A 17,827-nucleotide genomic window follows, 5' to 3' on the forward strand; every position below is an offset into this window, starting at 1 on the left:
GTTAATGTCAACTGTCAAGTAAATGTCAAATTATTAAGAAACCACAATTTTTTACACCCGAAAATCCTTAATGTTTGGTTAGGTTACATACATGTATTTTTATTCAAAAAAGGATAATATGGTATCACTTACTGAAACTCAAACAAAAAAGTATGCCTCAAACTTTAGAAGGCCGTCACTTAACAAGAAGTATTTATTGGTTGCAGTATGTTCAAAAACAAATGTAATTTGTTTTCAATTTATTTATTCTTTATACTTATTTAACATTTATACATAAAAAGGTTCTTTGCTTCACAATTAACTTTTGTTTATATGCTAAATCAAAACGTGCTCTACAAATTTTTGTTTCCAACAATTGTATTAAAATACCTATCGACGTTCACCGGCAATCTAACGCCTGAATTCAATTATGTACCAAAACATGTACATACTTACGAACAGCGTATACCTATACAATATACATGAACAAACAAATACAAATTGAGTAAAAAATTACCCAGCCTCACCTGTCACCATTGAAGCAAGCTCAACATAACAATAAGGAGCCGTATAATCGAATGCATATCCCAAAACTGAAAGAGTTCACTTTTTGCATTACGAAGGACCAAATTGAAGCCACATGTCAGGTGACGTCACAGTAAAACCAGTTTCGCGCCAATTCGCAGCTGTCGGCAGCAAAGTGGCCGAGTCTAGTGTTTTTTTTCCTCGTCGACGGCCTTAGGCTTTCACGTTTTCTGATGAACCGTTAACTTTAATGTGTTGTATGGTCTGTAACTTACATGTATAATAATAAAGGTTTTAAATTAATAAAACAACCCTTTCATTGTCTTTGTACTTGCTGCCAATGTCAAACACATTAATTATAGTCTGTGGTGAAATAGTTGCATTTTAGACAAAAGATTATCGCAGTGAATTGGTTACCAGTTACATAAATCTTCATAAGTTTGATATCGATGCAGAATTAAGAATTATACATAATCCTATTATATAGTTACTACCAGTAGAATTTATCTGTGTACGTTGGTGGCTCCTTTGTATCTCTATCTCTAGGAGACGACTTTTACCGGTGGGAGGCTCTTTTGCACAGGAGCCGGCTAGATTATTGATACAACAATGGCGCCTATTTCTGTAGTAATGTGTAAGCATTATTATGTTTCCATTTGAGGGACGCCGTAGCTAGTAAAATTACTGGGCAAATGAGACTTGATATCTTATGTCTCAAGGTGACGAGGGCAGTTGTATTGCTGCTCAGAATTTTTGGGTTTTTCAATCATCTTGAGCGGCGCTGCATTGTTATCGACAGGGCGTATAGATTACTATCAGCGTCCTGCTCGTCTCGTCCCTTATTTTCATAAAAAAAAGACGGCTAGAAACGTACCACAAAAAATAGCATTGCGTCTTTTTCTGCTGCCATGTAATAAGTAATGTATGTGCAAGTACTAATCTCGTTTCGCTTTGAAGGGCGCCGTCGCTAGTGAAAGTTCTGGTCTACATACAGCTGACATTAGACATCTTATATTATGTAAAGGAACAAAATTGCAGTGTAGCTCAGAATTTTGAATTTTCAAGAATCCTAAGCGGTATTGATGATAGATAGTTACTCTGTTTAAACCCCGCTGGTTTAAACGGGCTGATTACACTACAAGCAATATTACTCTCGCAAATTGCTTCAGCAAGTGGCCTGCAAAATAAGTTATGGAAGAACTTTTTAAAAAGTTTCCTCTAGTAAGAGCAATATTTATTGCATGCAAGTCATCCAGTGTTGAAAACAGAGTTGAAATCATACATAATCACGCCAAGATGTAGAAAAATACCCTATATTAAGAAGTATTAAAAAGAAACGAAAAAATAGAAATATATAAATAATAATATATTAATATAATTTATTTTTATTTTTATTTCGGTAATCGCTGCACTTCATATCCCATAACTCTGTATTCTTCATACTTCTCTACACTCGCACAGTTTCATCCCGTGTTCAAACTTTTGGATCTGACATCTTGCTTAGCAACTCAAAACTTTTATTTTCAAGCGTTTAAACCGCAAGTTCCTGTCAGAAGTATGAAAACTGTGTTTACACTTGCATCTTGCGGCAAGTTCTGCCAGTTACAAAACTTGCGAATGTGATCTCTACGTGATTGTTTACAGTTGAAACGGTAGAAATAGCAAGTTAAAGTTTTGTTGCTAATCTAAACCTCGCCTAACGATATTTTATAGATAAAAAGCGAAAGTTAAAATATCTATAAACGTATCTTAGTTGATATTTTAGTAGATGAAGTTATCAATTTGAATTTATATAACATATCTGTTGAGTTTGAATATTGAATCAAGTTACGTCAGTCAAATAAACTTGTTATTGCAAATTATTTAAATATCAGTTTTATGTTCATTAAGATATATTATATACATTTTAAAATTCAGTTTTATCTTACTATAATATATTATATTTCTTTTGTGCGTCTGTTGTAACTGAACTCCTAAACGGCTGGACTGATTTTAATGAAACTCTCTGTGTGTCTTCAGGTGGATTCGATAATGGTTTAGATTCACAAATGAACAACCTGCTAAACGGCTGGACCGATTTTGATGATTTTTTTGTGTGTTCCAATGAATTTGAGATTGGTGTGTGTCTTCAGGTGGATTCGAGAATGGTTTAGATTCACAATTGAACTACCTCCTAAACGGCTGGACCGATTTTGATGATTTTTTTGTGTGTTCCATTGAATTTGAGATTGGTGTGTGTCTTCAGGTGGATTCGAGAATGGTTTAGATTCACAATTGAACCACCTCCTAAACGGCTGGACCGATTTTGATGATTGTTTTGTGTGTTCCAGTGAATTTGAGATTGGTTTAGATTCTCAATTCCGTCCATATAATAAAATTCTCCTGCTCATGTGTATGTTAATGAACTCCTCCTAACGGCTGGATTTTTCAAATTTAAGACGTGTGTACAGGACAACGTCTGTCGGGTCCACTAGTATTGTATATTTTTCTATTACTTAGTTTTTTTCTATACTTTCATATACTGTATAATATGAAAGAATTAATGTAAATTATGAAGGTATTGGAAGAAACAGTTTTATATATTGTTCCTTGCTCCGTTTATTAAAGAAATCATTTAAAATATTGTGCGATTAATAAGCCTATAAGTTAAACGTCTAAATTATTTTTAAATTTTATTAAAAAGTTATTAAAACCGCACAAGCTTACGTGAGCCTTATAAATTTGTTGATGCTGGAGAAGCAATGAACAAAGAAGATCTATTTGATATTATCTATTGAAGATTTAATCGTAGAAACGATGTCAACAAACTTACACACGTCTCCCGCTAAACCTGTGTTAATCAACTCTAGTAGGGAAGGCGGTCTTATTACTCAGGGCCGCGCGCACCGAGTACAACACAAGCATATCGGCATTTGGACTTCTTGAACGGTTCTGTTGTTGATATTTAGTACAGGTATCCTGAGCGGCACTGCATTGTAATGGGCAGGGCGTATTAATTAGCATCAGCTGAACGTCCTGCTCGTCTCGTCCCTTATTATTATAAAAAAAAAAGGTCAACCAATATAAAAAAAAGAAAAGTAGAAATTTAAACTACACAGTTAAATATGAATATTATTATCGCTTATCTCACTTCATCGATTTTCACGCTTACGATCTCGTTATGGTCACTCCACACGCATTGTTGTAAATGAATCTTAATTGCATATACTACAGTTTTACTTTTTGAAAGTAAAAACTTCTTGAGGCGGACTGAGAACGATATTTTGTGGGTGACCATAGACAATATACAAACGTATAGACAATCCAAGAATATATCTATGGTAAATGCGAACCTTTAGATTCAACCAATTCATAGTACAATATAAAATTCGGCTGTCAATGGAATCAAATTTGTTTTTATTTATATAAATAGGCTACTTACGTAATATTACCTTTACGGTTAGTGAGCCTGCATTTTCTCGTTCTCCGTACCTCGCTACGTCCTTTGTCGTCCTTCCTTTCGACTTTGCCCAGTAATTTTCTACCTCCATCGCAGCTTTATTATAAATACAAATATTTTATAGATGAACCCCCTTATTCATAATAGTCTGCTAACTTAAAGCATTGCTAATTCTCACTCTGTCTTCTTCTATTGGCCTAAGCCAAAATGAGAAAAAAAACTCCTAAGCGGCTGTTTAAAGTTAGCGGACCATTATGAATAAGGGGGGAAATGTATTTGTTTATAGGCGTGAGATACGTTTCACACTTTCAATGAGAAAGTAAACGGGACGAACTGGTTACGCTCTAGTTGAGTTTCCCCCTTGGTACATCCAATTATAGCTCATTAGGTGATTAGTTCTCTAATCGCAGGAAGACTGAATCCTTAAGTCATCATCACAGTCATTAATTTCTACTCAACTTTATTTATTATGATAAGGCATCGAGTGGGAGGCTCCTTTGCACAGGAAGCCGGCTAGATTATGGGTACCACAACGGCGCCTATTTCTGCCGTGAAGCAGACTGTGTTTCGATCTGAAGGGCGCCGTAGCTAGTGTAATTACTGGGCAAATGAGACTTAACATCTTGTGTCTCAAGATGACGAGCGAAGACATCGAGTGGGAGGCTCCTTTGCACAGGGAGCCGGCTAGATTATGGGTACCACAACGGCGCCTATTTCTGCCGTGAAGCAGACTGTGTTTCGATCTGAAGGGCGCCGTAGCTAGTGAAATTACTGGGCAAATGAGACTTAACATCTTATGTCTCAAGATGACGAGCGCAATTCTAATGCCGCTCAGAATTTTTGGGTTATTCAAGAATCCTGAGCGGCACTGCATTGTACTGGGTGGAGTGTATCAATTACCATCAGCTGAGCGTTCTGCTCGTCTCGTCCCTAAATTTCATAAAAAAAAAGTCTTTAGGAGATTTCTTTAAAATTTCGGGATAATTAATCACTATATAATATGATAACTAGCTGACCCGGCAAATGCTATTTTGCTTTATAAATTATTTGTAGTGAATATTTTTTATATTAATCTTGCATTCTATTTTAAATCTATACTTATATTATAAAGAGGAAAGTTTTGATTGTTTGGTTGTTTGCATTGAATAGGCTCCGCAACTACTGAACCGATTTAAATAATTCTTTCACTGTTGAGAAGCTACATTATCCACGGGTGTTATAGGCTATATTACATTTTCAAAAAATTTGGGATACCTAGTAAAAGTCCAGTAATGTAACCGAAGGTGAAAAATACGTATGCGAACGACGTTGCTGGGTATCAGCTAGTATTCTATAAAAGTTCACACGTATGACATGAAATAATTAATGAATGGTGGCTTCAAAAATAAGGGTGGAACTTAAAGTATAGCACCTTCTATTTAAAGCATAAATGCAACTTAATTGACAGCAGAACTCTTACTTAACGACAACCAGTCAGTTTATAAAAAAATTGCAATTTAATATCATTTAGGGAATAAATAAGTTTACGTTTAATGAAAATAGTTAACAATCTATTTTCTGACTAACCGAATATACACATGATAAATCATAAAAATCGGTTTAGCCTTTTCGGATGAGTTTGGTGACAACATTGTGACACGAGAATTTATATTACTTACATGAGCTAATAAAGCAGATCATTTTAAAACAGGATAAAATTTTTATTAGTAGGTTGAATTGCTTTGATGGTTTCCTAAAATCTTTATTTCTAATTAAATAAAACAATCTTATACAAATGATTTAAGCTTTCTTTAGTGTTAATTCCGCCAATATTTGTTTTTAAAACAAATATAAGCTTAAATCATTTGTATAATTATGGATTTCCGCAAAGTAACGCCTAATTCAATAAATTTTCTAAAACAATCTTGCTGAAAGATATAGGCCACTGACATCTCTAGTAGATATATATACTGGGACATAAATTAATAGCAATTTATGGATATTTTGTGAATTTTCTTTATTTACTTATAAAAAAAAAATGCAGATGCAAAATTATTATTGCTTCTAAACTGTGCACTTAATAAAATATTTATGCGAATTGGCAATTAGTACTGGGTACTAAAAACAAGGATTTTTTTTTTCATAGACTTGAACGTAGGTGCAAGGGGTAAAATTAATAAACAATAAATAACCAGACATGTACGAGTCAGACAGACAGCGAAATCTTAGCAATCCCGTTGGCTACCAATCATGCACGAATAAAGATCTAAAATGGCTACGATTCAAAGTAAAAAAAAATACAAATGTTGTCAAAATTGTACATAACTGTTGTGTCAAGTTTTGTACGATGCGACTCAACTCTTTCGAGTGGAGTGAAATGTATCTAAGAGCAGGAACACCCAAAAATGGTGAGGTCGCACCCGCTAACCGTTGCTCTGTACACGTATCACTCGACAATATCAATTTATTATAAAACAAAACAATCCATAAAAATACTATGTTTTCTCTTACTCAGTTAATGGCTAATCCAGCCATCTTATGTACTTTTAAGTATAGTTGGCCTACAGAAGACCAGATTAATTTTCTACCCTTGTTTGTTTGATGTGTGAATGGCTATTGGCGACTTTCATCATCCGGTTCACAAGCAACTTCATGAATATTTAAAAGCAACTGTGAAATGGTTATGGTCTTTGAAGTTTCGAATCACACTGTACTTAGAAATAAGTAATTTTCAACCGACTAAAAGAGAAGGAGTAAATTCCGATTTGAATTTTTTTATTTCATTTCAAAGGGACAAAAGTAGCAGTTTAGAGTTTAGACTAAACAATTGTGCCACAATTCTTAAATGGCAAAAACATCGTAAAATATACATGTTGATTGTAATAGTATAATTTGACCAGAAGAATCATGAAAGCTATAAGTTTAATAAGATGTTTCATGAACTAATGGTGAGCTAGATCTCTAACACCGTCCACCACCAGTTAATATGTAAGAAACCAGTTTTCAAATGGATGGAAAGTTTACAATTTTATATAATTGGCTTTTACTTTCCGTAAAGTGACCGAACAAGATGCGGCTTATATTATACTCAATTTATACATTGTTTCCGTTTTTGGAGGTCTTACGAGCGATCTACGTTCGTTTTTTGTTTCGCACGGTTGGTGGAGTCCGTTAATTGTACTATAAGTCCCGCGCATTGCGATGGGCACAGGACGCCATCTTAGTGACGTCATGTCCAGGCATACACCTCAAAAACCACCAATCAAAGTACCGTGCGCATTTTGTGTACTTTCCAAGGCGTGACGGTTATACACAACTCACATTCTTACACATTACGTAGCTCTTGACCAACTGTGTTTTACCAACATCCAATCTTTGCAAATTTTTAGGATAAATAGTTAAAAGGATTAAAACACAAAAAAAAATTGTTTTTCAAATTATATTTGTGTATTAATCCTAGAAGTGAAGGTTATCATTTTAAAAACATAACACATTGTTTATAAACACATAAACAAGAGCGATATCTCAAGTCAATTTCCTAATATGCAAATATTGGGGTTAAGCAGGTTATCAACTGTAAAGTAGATCCTGTAGATGAAGCCACAACCTGAGAGTTGAACAAGGCATACAAGATTTTATGACGATACGTCACTCGAACGGTTAGCTCAGTTGGGTAGAACACTGGCACGGAACGCCAGAGGTCGTGGGTTCGAGGCCAGCATCGTTGATAAAATTTTGTTTGTGTATTAATCCTAGAAGTGACGGTTATCACTTTAAAAACATAACTAACTTTAAATATCAGAACTTGGAGCTACAGTCAGATGAGTGTTTAAGCAACTCACTCGCTAAAAAAATTTTTAACAAAAAAAAACAACCGTCTTCAAAAACACTATTCCAAAACAATAGGTATAATATCAAATATGCACTAAAAGTATAGAAATAATTGCGTATTTTTATACAATATAGTTAATTAATCTAATTCTAGTTACGATTATTGTTATTTTTGGAGTCGGTGTCCTTCCGTCGCGACTAGCTCTCGCCTCCTCACGACTCAAGCACATCTCACCTATAACTATGTTAGTAAGTTACAAACCTATCTTGGATGACACCGACTCCAAAAATTACAATAATCGTAACTAGAATTATTAGATTAATTAATTATATTGTATTAAAATACGCAATTATTTTTATACTTATACCCCATTATTCATAATGGTCCGCTAACTTTAAACAGCCGCTAAGGAGTGTTTTTTCTCATTCTGACTTAGACTATTATGAATAAGGGGGTTAGTGCATATTATATCTATTGTTTTGGAATAGTGTTTTTGAAGTCGGTTGTTTTTTGTTAAAAAAAATATTTTATGATTTTTGGTGAATTTGAACTACACCAACTAATCATTTGTCGAAATATGTGATAAATAAAGATATACTAAATTTTTCAATGCAGCAATGAACGTAAGCGCTTCGCAATTTGATTACAGAAGTTCTGCCACAGATCGCCCCTTACTGGAAGTCGGTATGGAGTCCCATTGATCATCATATTCGACTACGACAATTACTTGAACATAACTATGTTATGGTAGATGACTTAAATATCCGAATAGCATAAAAAATATTCGGCCGAGTATCGTTACTTTGCTCCTAAGAATTGATGAGTTCCTTTGTCATGGATTCCGTAATCAGAACCTAACCAAACTCTCACCATCACTCACTGTCTTTGAAGTATATCCTTTCCAATAAAAAGTGAATCATCGAAATCGGTTGGCGCGATATTGAGTTATTCGTAAATTTATCATCCACTTCGCTATACGTATGTATAGCATTTAAGACTTTTATGGTTTTTCTCATGGATACCACTGTCAGATCTGTACCAAATTACAATGGGACCACACGGGAAGCACCAGCTTTCAAATAAAAAAGAATTATCAAAATCGGTTCACCCAGTCGAAAGTTTTGGGGTAACAAACATAAAAAAAAATACCGACGATTTGAGAACCTCCTCCTTTTCTGAAGTCGGTTAAAAATTGATGGATTAATTCTAAAACACTGACTGACGATTGGCGTCTGTTAAAAGATTCACTATCTCAATTGATACTATTTACACTAAGGCATTCTACCTATCTTTAAATTATACAAAACCACCAAACACCAAAAACCAACAAACAGTCAGCGAAAGAATAAACGACCATTTGTTTGACATTTGCTGCGCTTTGATTTGAAGTTGACATTAACAGCTGTGGCTGTTTCGTACATAGAAGATACTATTTAAATAAGTACGCATGGTATTACAATAAAATTAGAAAATTAATTATTAATAATACTTATATACATAAATAAAATATATATAAATAATACTTAACTTTAACCTCAAATAATCCATGAAGTAATAAGTTCCCAGAAAATATGACAATTTTATAGCTGCATGACTGTTTGGATCGTGACCGTAAACTTTAGCTACGGTTATTTGATAATTATCTTTGCTTTATCGATATTGTTCTTAGAGTACCCAGCGCAGCGGAGATGTCATGCAAGAGCGTTGATCGATACTGAAAATTGGTCACCATTATATTTATTGTTTATTATAATTTCATTGAAGTTAGAAAGGCACTCTCAAGACTCAAGATAACGGCAACACGTAACGTGCCTGTAATTTCACTAATTGCCCCCGTAAATAACCAAATATTCCTTAGGGTTAGTATGAATATAAATGAACTTTAAAATTAATATTTGAACCCTTACTCTTTCTATACCGTAACGGTTGAAATCTTTACAATAGAGAATGTCCTGTAGAATTATACTCAAATGCCGTTCCATAAGCATACGTTGTGAAGTATGATCACTGCGAAGTAGCGTTGATTATCTGTGAACCGCGGCCCGCGGGGCGCGGAGTTGTCAAAATGCCAACTTTCAAGTGTCATTTCAAACTCATATGTCATAACCATAAGTGTTGTGTCAACTGTCATTTCATTCAAGTGGTCACCAGTTGTCAAAATGTTGATACAACGTGGTTTTTAATTCAGGTTATCTAATATTATGATAATAAATATTTTTAACTCATTTATAATATTAGAATTTAAAATAAATTGCCATGGCTATGTTAGCGGAACCTCGTCGTAAACAAAAAGTTATAAATCTCAGAGCTAAAAACACTGCTTGGAGTAATGACGCTAACAAATTCGGTCAGCGTATGTTAGAAAAAATGGGTTGGAGTGCTGGAAAAGGACTTGGAGCAAAGGAAAATGGTATAGTGGAACATGTTGTTGCGCGATATAAAAATGATGATAGAGGCCTCGGATTTGAGGATAAGAATGATCAATGGACTAAGCACGAAGACGACTTTAATGCATTGTTAGCAAATTTGTCAAATTGTAAGTACATTTTTAAAGCTAAACTATTAATAATAAGGGTTAGAATATCTACACAGTCGCCTTATCTCAACTACTCTGTAGTTTTGTTCTATCCATCTAAATAACCACATAAGATTAGCAGCACATGTTCAACATTAATGCAGATGTCCATAGGTATTACAGTTATTACTAAAGTTCAGCGAACCACTTGTTATAATAATATGGTCTATTAAACAAATTCAAAATAATTGTTTATAATCCCGACAAGATGCACCACACAAGTAATTGAATGTTATAGAATATTGACTTACTTATTTCAGTAAATTTAACAAAGGAAGTAAATCACAAAATATAACTTCACATTATATCACACATTATGAGTAGTAAATCAACAAACACAATTATTTAAATAAAATAAACAATTTAACGGATTACTTTTTATTTCTTACTAAAATATTACCATTATTTATTTTTAGCTAATGCTGAATCTTCTGATAATTTGCATAGTGGCATATCTTTAGAAGACAAGTCCAAGAAAAGTAAATCAAGAATTCACTACCATAAGTTCACCCGGGGGAAAGATTTATCAAAGTACAGTGAAAAAGACCTGGCTAATATATTTGGTAAGAAAAGCTTTAAAAATAAGAAAGAAATGGAGACATCCATAGAGGATGACACAACTTCAAGGGAGAAAATATTTACTGAAAAGGGCAGCATGGAAGATTACTTTAAGTCGAAAATGGCATCAATAAAGTCTAAGAATAAATTTATCGATAAACATGATGAAGGTAATGAGGACTGTGATTATGTATTTCAAGGTTTCTCATGCACTGATGACCATATGAATTCTTTAGATACTCCTCAATTGTATATACATTCTTTGAATGATCAAAATATCGCCACAGAAGAGACAAATACTGATAGTGTATGTAAAAAAAAGAAAAAGAAGAAGAAACATAATAGCAATGATCTAGATGAATTAATTTGTAATGGAGAAACCATGGATATTGCTCAAGATATTCCAAAGAAAACAAAAAAGATAAAAAATAATCTTAAATTATCAGAAGTGAGTGTTGATGAGACACCCACTGAGAATGGCAATTCTAATGAGCCTAAAAAGAAAAAGAAAAAAAAGAATAAAAATATGTAGCAGTGCAAAAGTTTTATTTATTTCATCACTTGTTCACTTTTGTCTATATAATTCAATTAAAATGTCAAAAGTTTACAAATGACATGTCCCTCCATCTACTTAGTTGATACACAACTCTATGGTTTAGAAATTGGTTAAAGAGGATGTAAATACTTTATACTACATAATAAGAGGCAGGACTGCCTGAGTAAAAATTTAAATTTAGTTTAGTATGAAACATGCAGTCATAAGACATAAGTTTCAAACAGTAGTAATTACAGTATTACAATCCAGCTAAGTTTGAAAGTGAACAGTTGCTTAAATTGTAGTGGATTTTGGTTATCCCTGTTTTTTACGAGTTTATAGCTGTCATCTATAAATGACTGCATGTTTCATACAATCGAGTGAATCACTTTTTTCTTACAGTTTTGCTAGGCTGAAATTGGTAGTGACCAGAATTTGTAAAGAAAAATTGTTACAAATACCCTTAAATACATACTGATTTAACTAACTTCATCGTGTTGAGCAGTTATAAGCACTATTTTGTTTTAGCCTACTTTATAATAGTAAATATAGTGCATTTTAATTTATTATTGATTTGAAATTAAATTTTTTTAGGGCACAATTATTTTTAATCATTTTTTAATTTAACTTGATTACAAGAAAAACCCCGTTAGGTTTATTGGCGAAGAAACTCTTGATATAGGTTAGATGTCTATTTTATACACGTTACATGAAGTAACTTCACCGTAGCTTACTAGATGGCGCTCAATAACAATCAAAAGTTTGTTCCAAGTTAGTTCTTTCACTCTACTAATGATTTAGATAATACTAAGCTTATTTAAATTAATATACAGTAGCAAGGGCATCGTTCAATTGTATTTTATATAATATGAAATAGTAAAGACGATAACGTAAAGGTACGGGCGCCAGCCGCCATTTTGTGTAGTCAATAGTCGTTAATTTAGTTGCACAGAAATGAAAATATCAACTCAATAGTGTATGCCGTAATACTCCATGTATTAGTAAAGTTTTTTAGTGCGGAATGCGAGACTGTGCGTTATGAATATTGTGATCATACACGTAGGTTTATAATTTTTAAAATAAAATGCCCACAGAAAATTAAAATACTAAAAGTATATTATCGTCACTGTCATTGCTGAATATTGTCCGGTGACAACTGTCAACAAAAATGTACGTGATATGGCACATGGACGGTGGACCATGGTTAAAAATTCGAAATTAGAGGTTCAAGTGTGTTATTTTTATTTATTTGGTCAAAATCAATTATTAACTTAGGAGATTAATAAAGTTCTAAAAGTACTCTAAATTAGTTCAGAAGATTGTGTGTGTCTATGAGATTGTGCCTTTGGATTGTAAGCAAGCATGGATCATACAATCAACAATTGTAAGCATAGTAACGAGTGTGATAGTAACTCTGTTATTAAAATAAGTAAAAATGACTTTGTTGAGCTTCGGACAGCTTATTTGAAATGTCAGTCTATTTTGGAAAAGTTTGAACTAAAGTATGGTTACTTTGATTCAGAACACATTGAAGATACTTGCAGGTGTACATTAAACAAAAAAATAGTTTTTGATGATGAGGGTGAACGAATATCTCGGAATGCTGTACCAGATTTACACACCTGTAAGACACAAACAAGCTGTAATAGTCCAGTTTATCAAGAACATGGCTACACAAACATAACACTGGAAAATGATATAGATTCATTACCAAATGACATTACAGAGCTTGGTGAAATATTAAAGGACCCAGCAATTAAAATAACCTTAAGAAAGAAGGTGGTTGAAAAATTGAAGGTTTTGAGGCAAGAAAATGGTATGATGTTGAGATTTAATAAGCAGGTTTTGTTGGAAAGTGTGAAAGCAAATCCGGATGAATTATTCACATTTGAAGGGTCCAATCTTACATTATTACCAGGGTATCCGACATCTTGAAGTATGCAAATATTGGTGTATTTTTTATTCTGTGATTGTAGATATATTGATTAAGTGATTACATTGAAATATGTAGGATATATAGTGATAGAATTTAAGTAATGTAAATCTTTTACTGAACAAGTGAATGATTATTGTATTGTGCTGAAAATAATATTGGTACCAATAGGTAATATAACGGCTTAGGTGATATTTTATGGCAAATTATATAAATAAGTTAATACATACATATTTAAAACTGTCAAAATACCTTGTGTGATTTACCATGCACATCTATTAAGACCTTTCTAGGGTGAGCAGTAAGTTTTACTTTCTGTTAAATATAAGAAAAACTTTTGTAGCACTGTGAAGTATTTTGTAACATCCAAACAATCGGCCATCTGGCCTTTTGGGTCTGACCTCATTTCTGACAATTACACTTTTATTTTAGCATTAAGTTACAATTTAAAGCTGTAGAAATAACAAACCAATATATTGCATAATGTAGGTGACCTTTTACATCTCTTTTTGTACTTAATTTATAACTGTATCATATTATTTGGACTTGGTGCCTTTATTAATGTTTTACCCCCTTATTCATAATGGTCCGCTAACTTTAAACAGCCGCTTATGAGTGTTTTTTCTCATTCTAACTTAGGTCAATAGAAGAAGACAGAGTGAGAATTAGCAATGCCTTAAGTTAGCAGACTATTATGAATAAGGGGGTTAGTCAATTTCATTTCTGATATTTGAAACTGGTGGAAAAGTTTCTTAAATTAATTTTATGAACCTGAGTCCCTACCATGTTTTGGACAAAGGGGATTTAATTACTATGTAATAAGAGGCCTTAGTAAAAATTGAAATTTAGTATGAAACATGCACTGATTTGACATATTAAAGTTGAAAATGGATGTAATTACAGTATGGCAAATGGTGACAAAGTATAATCCGGATAAGTTTGAAAGTGAACAGTTGCCTAAAATGTAGTGGATTTCAGCTATCTCCCTTTTTTGTTCAAGATTATAGCAGTCATCTGTCAGTCTTTTAATGACTACATGTTTCATACTATCAAGTGAATCGCTTTTTCTAAGAGAGTTTTGCTAGCCTGGTTTTGGAATTAAACAAGGTACTCATTTAATTACTATCTAAAGGAGTAAGGTTTGATCCTCATCACAGTTTTTTTAAATTTATCGTGTGACAAAGGGACCTTGTCCTTCCTTAAGTTATGTTGTCAGTTATTACAAATATGCTGACAAAATAACAAATGTTAAGAACATTTTATTGCAAAAACAGGATTCAAATTATCTATAAACGAACATATCATGTAAATAATTGTTTTAATCTTATGTTTATGTCTTACAATATTAAAATGCTATTATGAAGGCTATATTATAAATAAATAAAATCAATGATTACAAATATTTGTGCCCTAATTATTCTGAATCCATTGTAACCATTAATTATGATGAACCTTTAGTGTTCTTGTCAATCTAGGTTTAATTGTTTTTTTTACTTTTTATTCTTAATATGGCATCACAATGCATGCTGGCTACAGATAGGTATTATTAATAAAAATATCAGGGTCAATTGATTTGAAATATTATTACATAATATAAGTAGTTATTGTGAAATTGAACAATCAATAAGCTCTTTTTTTATTTTGATTTAGATTCTATAGTTGTATGTTACTCCATGGGTGTGTTCTCAATAATATAATATTATCTTAAATAAATTAAATTTAGTCATATTATTTTGTGAATTCCTTTTGATTCTTGTTTAAAGTTTAAATGGCAACTTTAAACTTAACACATAATGTTTTTGTTGTTGCAGTAACATAATCTTGTTTGCTTGAAATATAAAACACTTTTACTGCAATCATGTTTTATTTAAGACACCCAGCAAGCATACCTATAAATCTGTTTTCGATAAAATTGTCTTTTCAATATCATGTAATCACACAAATAATATACATACCTATTACCTACTTTGTTGACCACAAAATAGATAGATATTTATCAATCAAAGGATGCAAATGAAAATAGGCAACCATTTGCATTCTATACCCACCATTGGACTAAGTATATTGTTGTTTGCAGGTAGTTAAATATTCAGAATATGACACAGTTTCGTATTGTTTTATTTTTAAGCTGAATAATAATGAAGGGACATAACATTAAGATATATATTATTGTGTAAACTAGTGTGCATATTGATTGTTAAATAACAAACTATAAACTATTTTTATTAAATATTTTTTGAGCTTAATACAGTAGTTTATCACTTCCACATTTCCCAAGCTATATTGCTAGTTCTATGGTGGAGGGCGAGAGAATTGCTATATAATAGACACAGATGCAAATTCTGTACTCATAAAAATTTCTTCACAGAAAAAGTTAATACTGCTTCAAGACTTGTTAATGAAGCCCCAGCCAGTCATATTTCACCCAGGCATTAATTTTTTTTTTATAATACCTATTAAGGGACAAGACGAGCAGGACGTTCAGCTGATGGTATTTATATTATTATTAGCCCTGCGCATTACAATGCAGTGCCACTCAGGATTTTTGAAAAACCCAAAAAATCTGAGTGGCACTGTTAAGGCAAGTTTAAGGTAGATAAAAATTAGGAATGTAAGTCATGGTGGGCACCCTAAATCAAATAATGTAATCCAGGAATGTGGAGGCAAAAAGAAATAAGTGAATTGGAGGTCGCTCTGAGAAGTCTGTGAACACCCCCAGGAGTTTTCTGAACATATGGAAGGAGCTGGGCTGGTTACTGACCCAACTTAGTGGTTTAATTGCGGAAACAGAAGGGGTAGCCTTTTTACCATACCATTAGGAAGGTAGAGAGGTTAGTCCTGTTATATCTCATCTGTGAGGCTCTGGTTTAAGCTTCGCCCATCACGTACCAATGAGTTTTCGGCATTCCGAATCCACCTTAAAGAAACCTATTACAAGCTTGCAAAGTTTGTATGTACATATATGACCAACCCACACTGGGCTTGCATGCAGGTTTTTCACACAAAATACTAGCCGTCGAGTTGCACATACCGACGAATTGAGAACCTCCTCCTTTTTTGAAGTCGGTTAAAAAGTATTTAATCGATGTAATTCGTCAATTAAAATTAGCGAATATTCAGGTACCAACTTATTACTACTCCGAATAGGCGTAGCGGTGATCGAGTGACGATTGACGACCAACTGCATATCTAATGCATAATGTCTACCTCGGGGTTTCTCCGCGCCTGCTTTCGTACCTAAAGCGTGAAGTGAATTTCCGGTCTAATCTAAAGCTTCGGTCAATAAATAACTTCTCGAGCGCTCTATGTTGTTTGATGACTGAATAAAATGGCATTAATTATCAAAATCGATTCTCTTGGAATTTTTAGTATCAAATCAAAGCACTACAACCGTTTCGCATCATTGCATTGCGCTCTGAGTGAAACTCACTCTGGCGGTCCAAAAATCTTTTACGCTCTTTAAAAAATTCAGTATTATTCGTACAACTCGGCTCTTTTATTAATGCTAAGTAAAAGATAATCATAATCTGGCCCCAGGCTGACTGTTTGTTAAAACTACTGTTTACAGCTGTTTTGGCTTCCAGAAATATGATCCCTTCAGGCCTTTCTTTATAATTGTTCATTATAACACAAAGGGTGCTCCACTTTCCGGATCGTCCATTGTATCATTCGCTAAACAAAAAAGACACGTCTAAATTTACCGTAACATACCAACCAATTGAAATTAACACCTATGGTACTTTGAACTTAGCTTTACTTAGAACTTGAAGGCTGTTTTGTAACATTTAGTCGCGAGGCGCCATCGCTTATGCACGTAGAGCCTACGTTGTTTTTTTTAGTTAAATGAATAACTATTATAAAAACGTGACGTGAAGTGGTAATATGAAGTTGGATAATTTTGGATACGAAAAAATACAGGTACTTACCTATACGTTTCAGTTTTAATGCAGTAATGTTAATAGAAATCTGCAAAGATGATTGTGTATCTTAGTATAGATATGTATATAAATCCAGTGTCCTGATGTTTATTCCCAGTGAACTCCTAAACTAATGAACGGATTTTAATGGGGATTACTTCATGGAGTCCTGCAGTTTAGTCCAACTTGATAGGATAGTTTTTATTTCGATATGGGCTCCATAATTATTTTTATTTCCAATATCTGGTTTGTATTTGTACATATTTTCTTTGAGAGAATTTATTGACGCACGGTTTGACAGTTCTGCTGTGAAACAATTTCATTATATCAACAGGAGCATAATATTTTACGAAATAATTTTTATGTTATTGTTGACACATTCATAAAAACAGTGTTTTATTTATTATGTGCGGAACAACGTCAGTCGGGTCAGCTAGTAGGTATATTATTATATTTCAATTAGTATTCTAAATGTGGTTATCCATCTTCCATTGTTAGTTATGTCTACTTTGGTGCCAATATAGTCTGGTAACTTCAATTCTTATTGTTTAAGCA

The 17,827-nt window shown here is 33.1% G+C and overlaps 3 protein-coding genes across 12 annotated transcripts in view; all 3 read left to right on the top strand.

Annotated features, from left to right (window-relative positions):
* LOC126977821 (tight junction protein ZO-1) overlaps window positions 1–17,827 on the top strand; it is a 159,286-nt gene that overhangs the window by 87,971 nt on the left and 53,488 nt on the right. Inside the window, exon 1 of one of the 10 annotated variants that reach the window (XM_050826427.1) lies at window positions 17,150–17,273. The exons of the other annotated variants lie outside the window; for them this stretch is intronic. Coding sequence (XP_050682384.1) covers window positions 17,238–17,273 — 36 coding nt within the window. The 5' untranslated portion in view covers window positions 17,150–17,237. Of the gene's footprint in view, window positions 1–17,149; window positions 17,274–17,827 lie in introns of those variants that run through there. 10 annotated transcript variants of the gene reach the window in all.
* On the top strand, window positions 9,882–11,429 carry LOC126977846 (PIN2/TERF1-interacting telomerase inhibitor 1). The gene is made up of 2 exons (XM_050826482.1): window positions 9,882–10,290; window positions 10,746–11,429. The coding sequence occupies exons 1-2, from the start codon at window positions 10,011–10,013 to the stop codon at window positions 11,417–11,419; spliced, it is 954 nt and encodes a 317-aa protein (XP_050682439.1). The 5' UTR covers window positions 9,882–10,010; the 3' UTR covers window positions 11,420–11,429.
* Window positions 11,711–15,601, top strand: LOC126977855 (uncharacterized). The gene has a single exon (XM_050826492.1). The coding sequence runs from the start codon at window positions 12,785–12,787 to the stop codon at window positions 13,355–13,357; it is 573 nt and encodes a 190-aa protein (XP_050682449.1). The 5' UTR covers window positions 11,711–12,784; the 3' UTR covers window positions 13,358–15,601.

Source organism: Leptidea sinapis, chromosome 46 (assembly GCF_905404315.1).
Source record: "Leptidea sinapis chromosome 46, ilLepSina1.1, whole genome shotgun sequence".
Taxonomy (NCBI): domain Eukaryota; kingdom Metazoa; phylum Arthropoda; class Insecta; order Lepidoptera; family Pieridae; genus Leptidea; species Leptidea sinapis.

Coding starts and splice junctions, on each gene's coding strand:
- LOC126977855 (XM_050826492.1), top strand. CDS start 12,785: ATGGATCATACAATCAACAATTGTAAGCATAGTAACGAGTGTGATAGT.
- LOC126977846 (XM_050826482.1), top strand. CDS start 10,011: ATGGCTATGTTAGCGGAACCTCGTCGTAAACAAAAAGTTATAAATCTC. Junction 10,291..10,745: donor GTTAGCAAATTTGTCAAATT/GTAAGTACATTT, acceptor ATTTATTTTTAG/CTAATGCTGAATCTTCTGAT.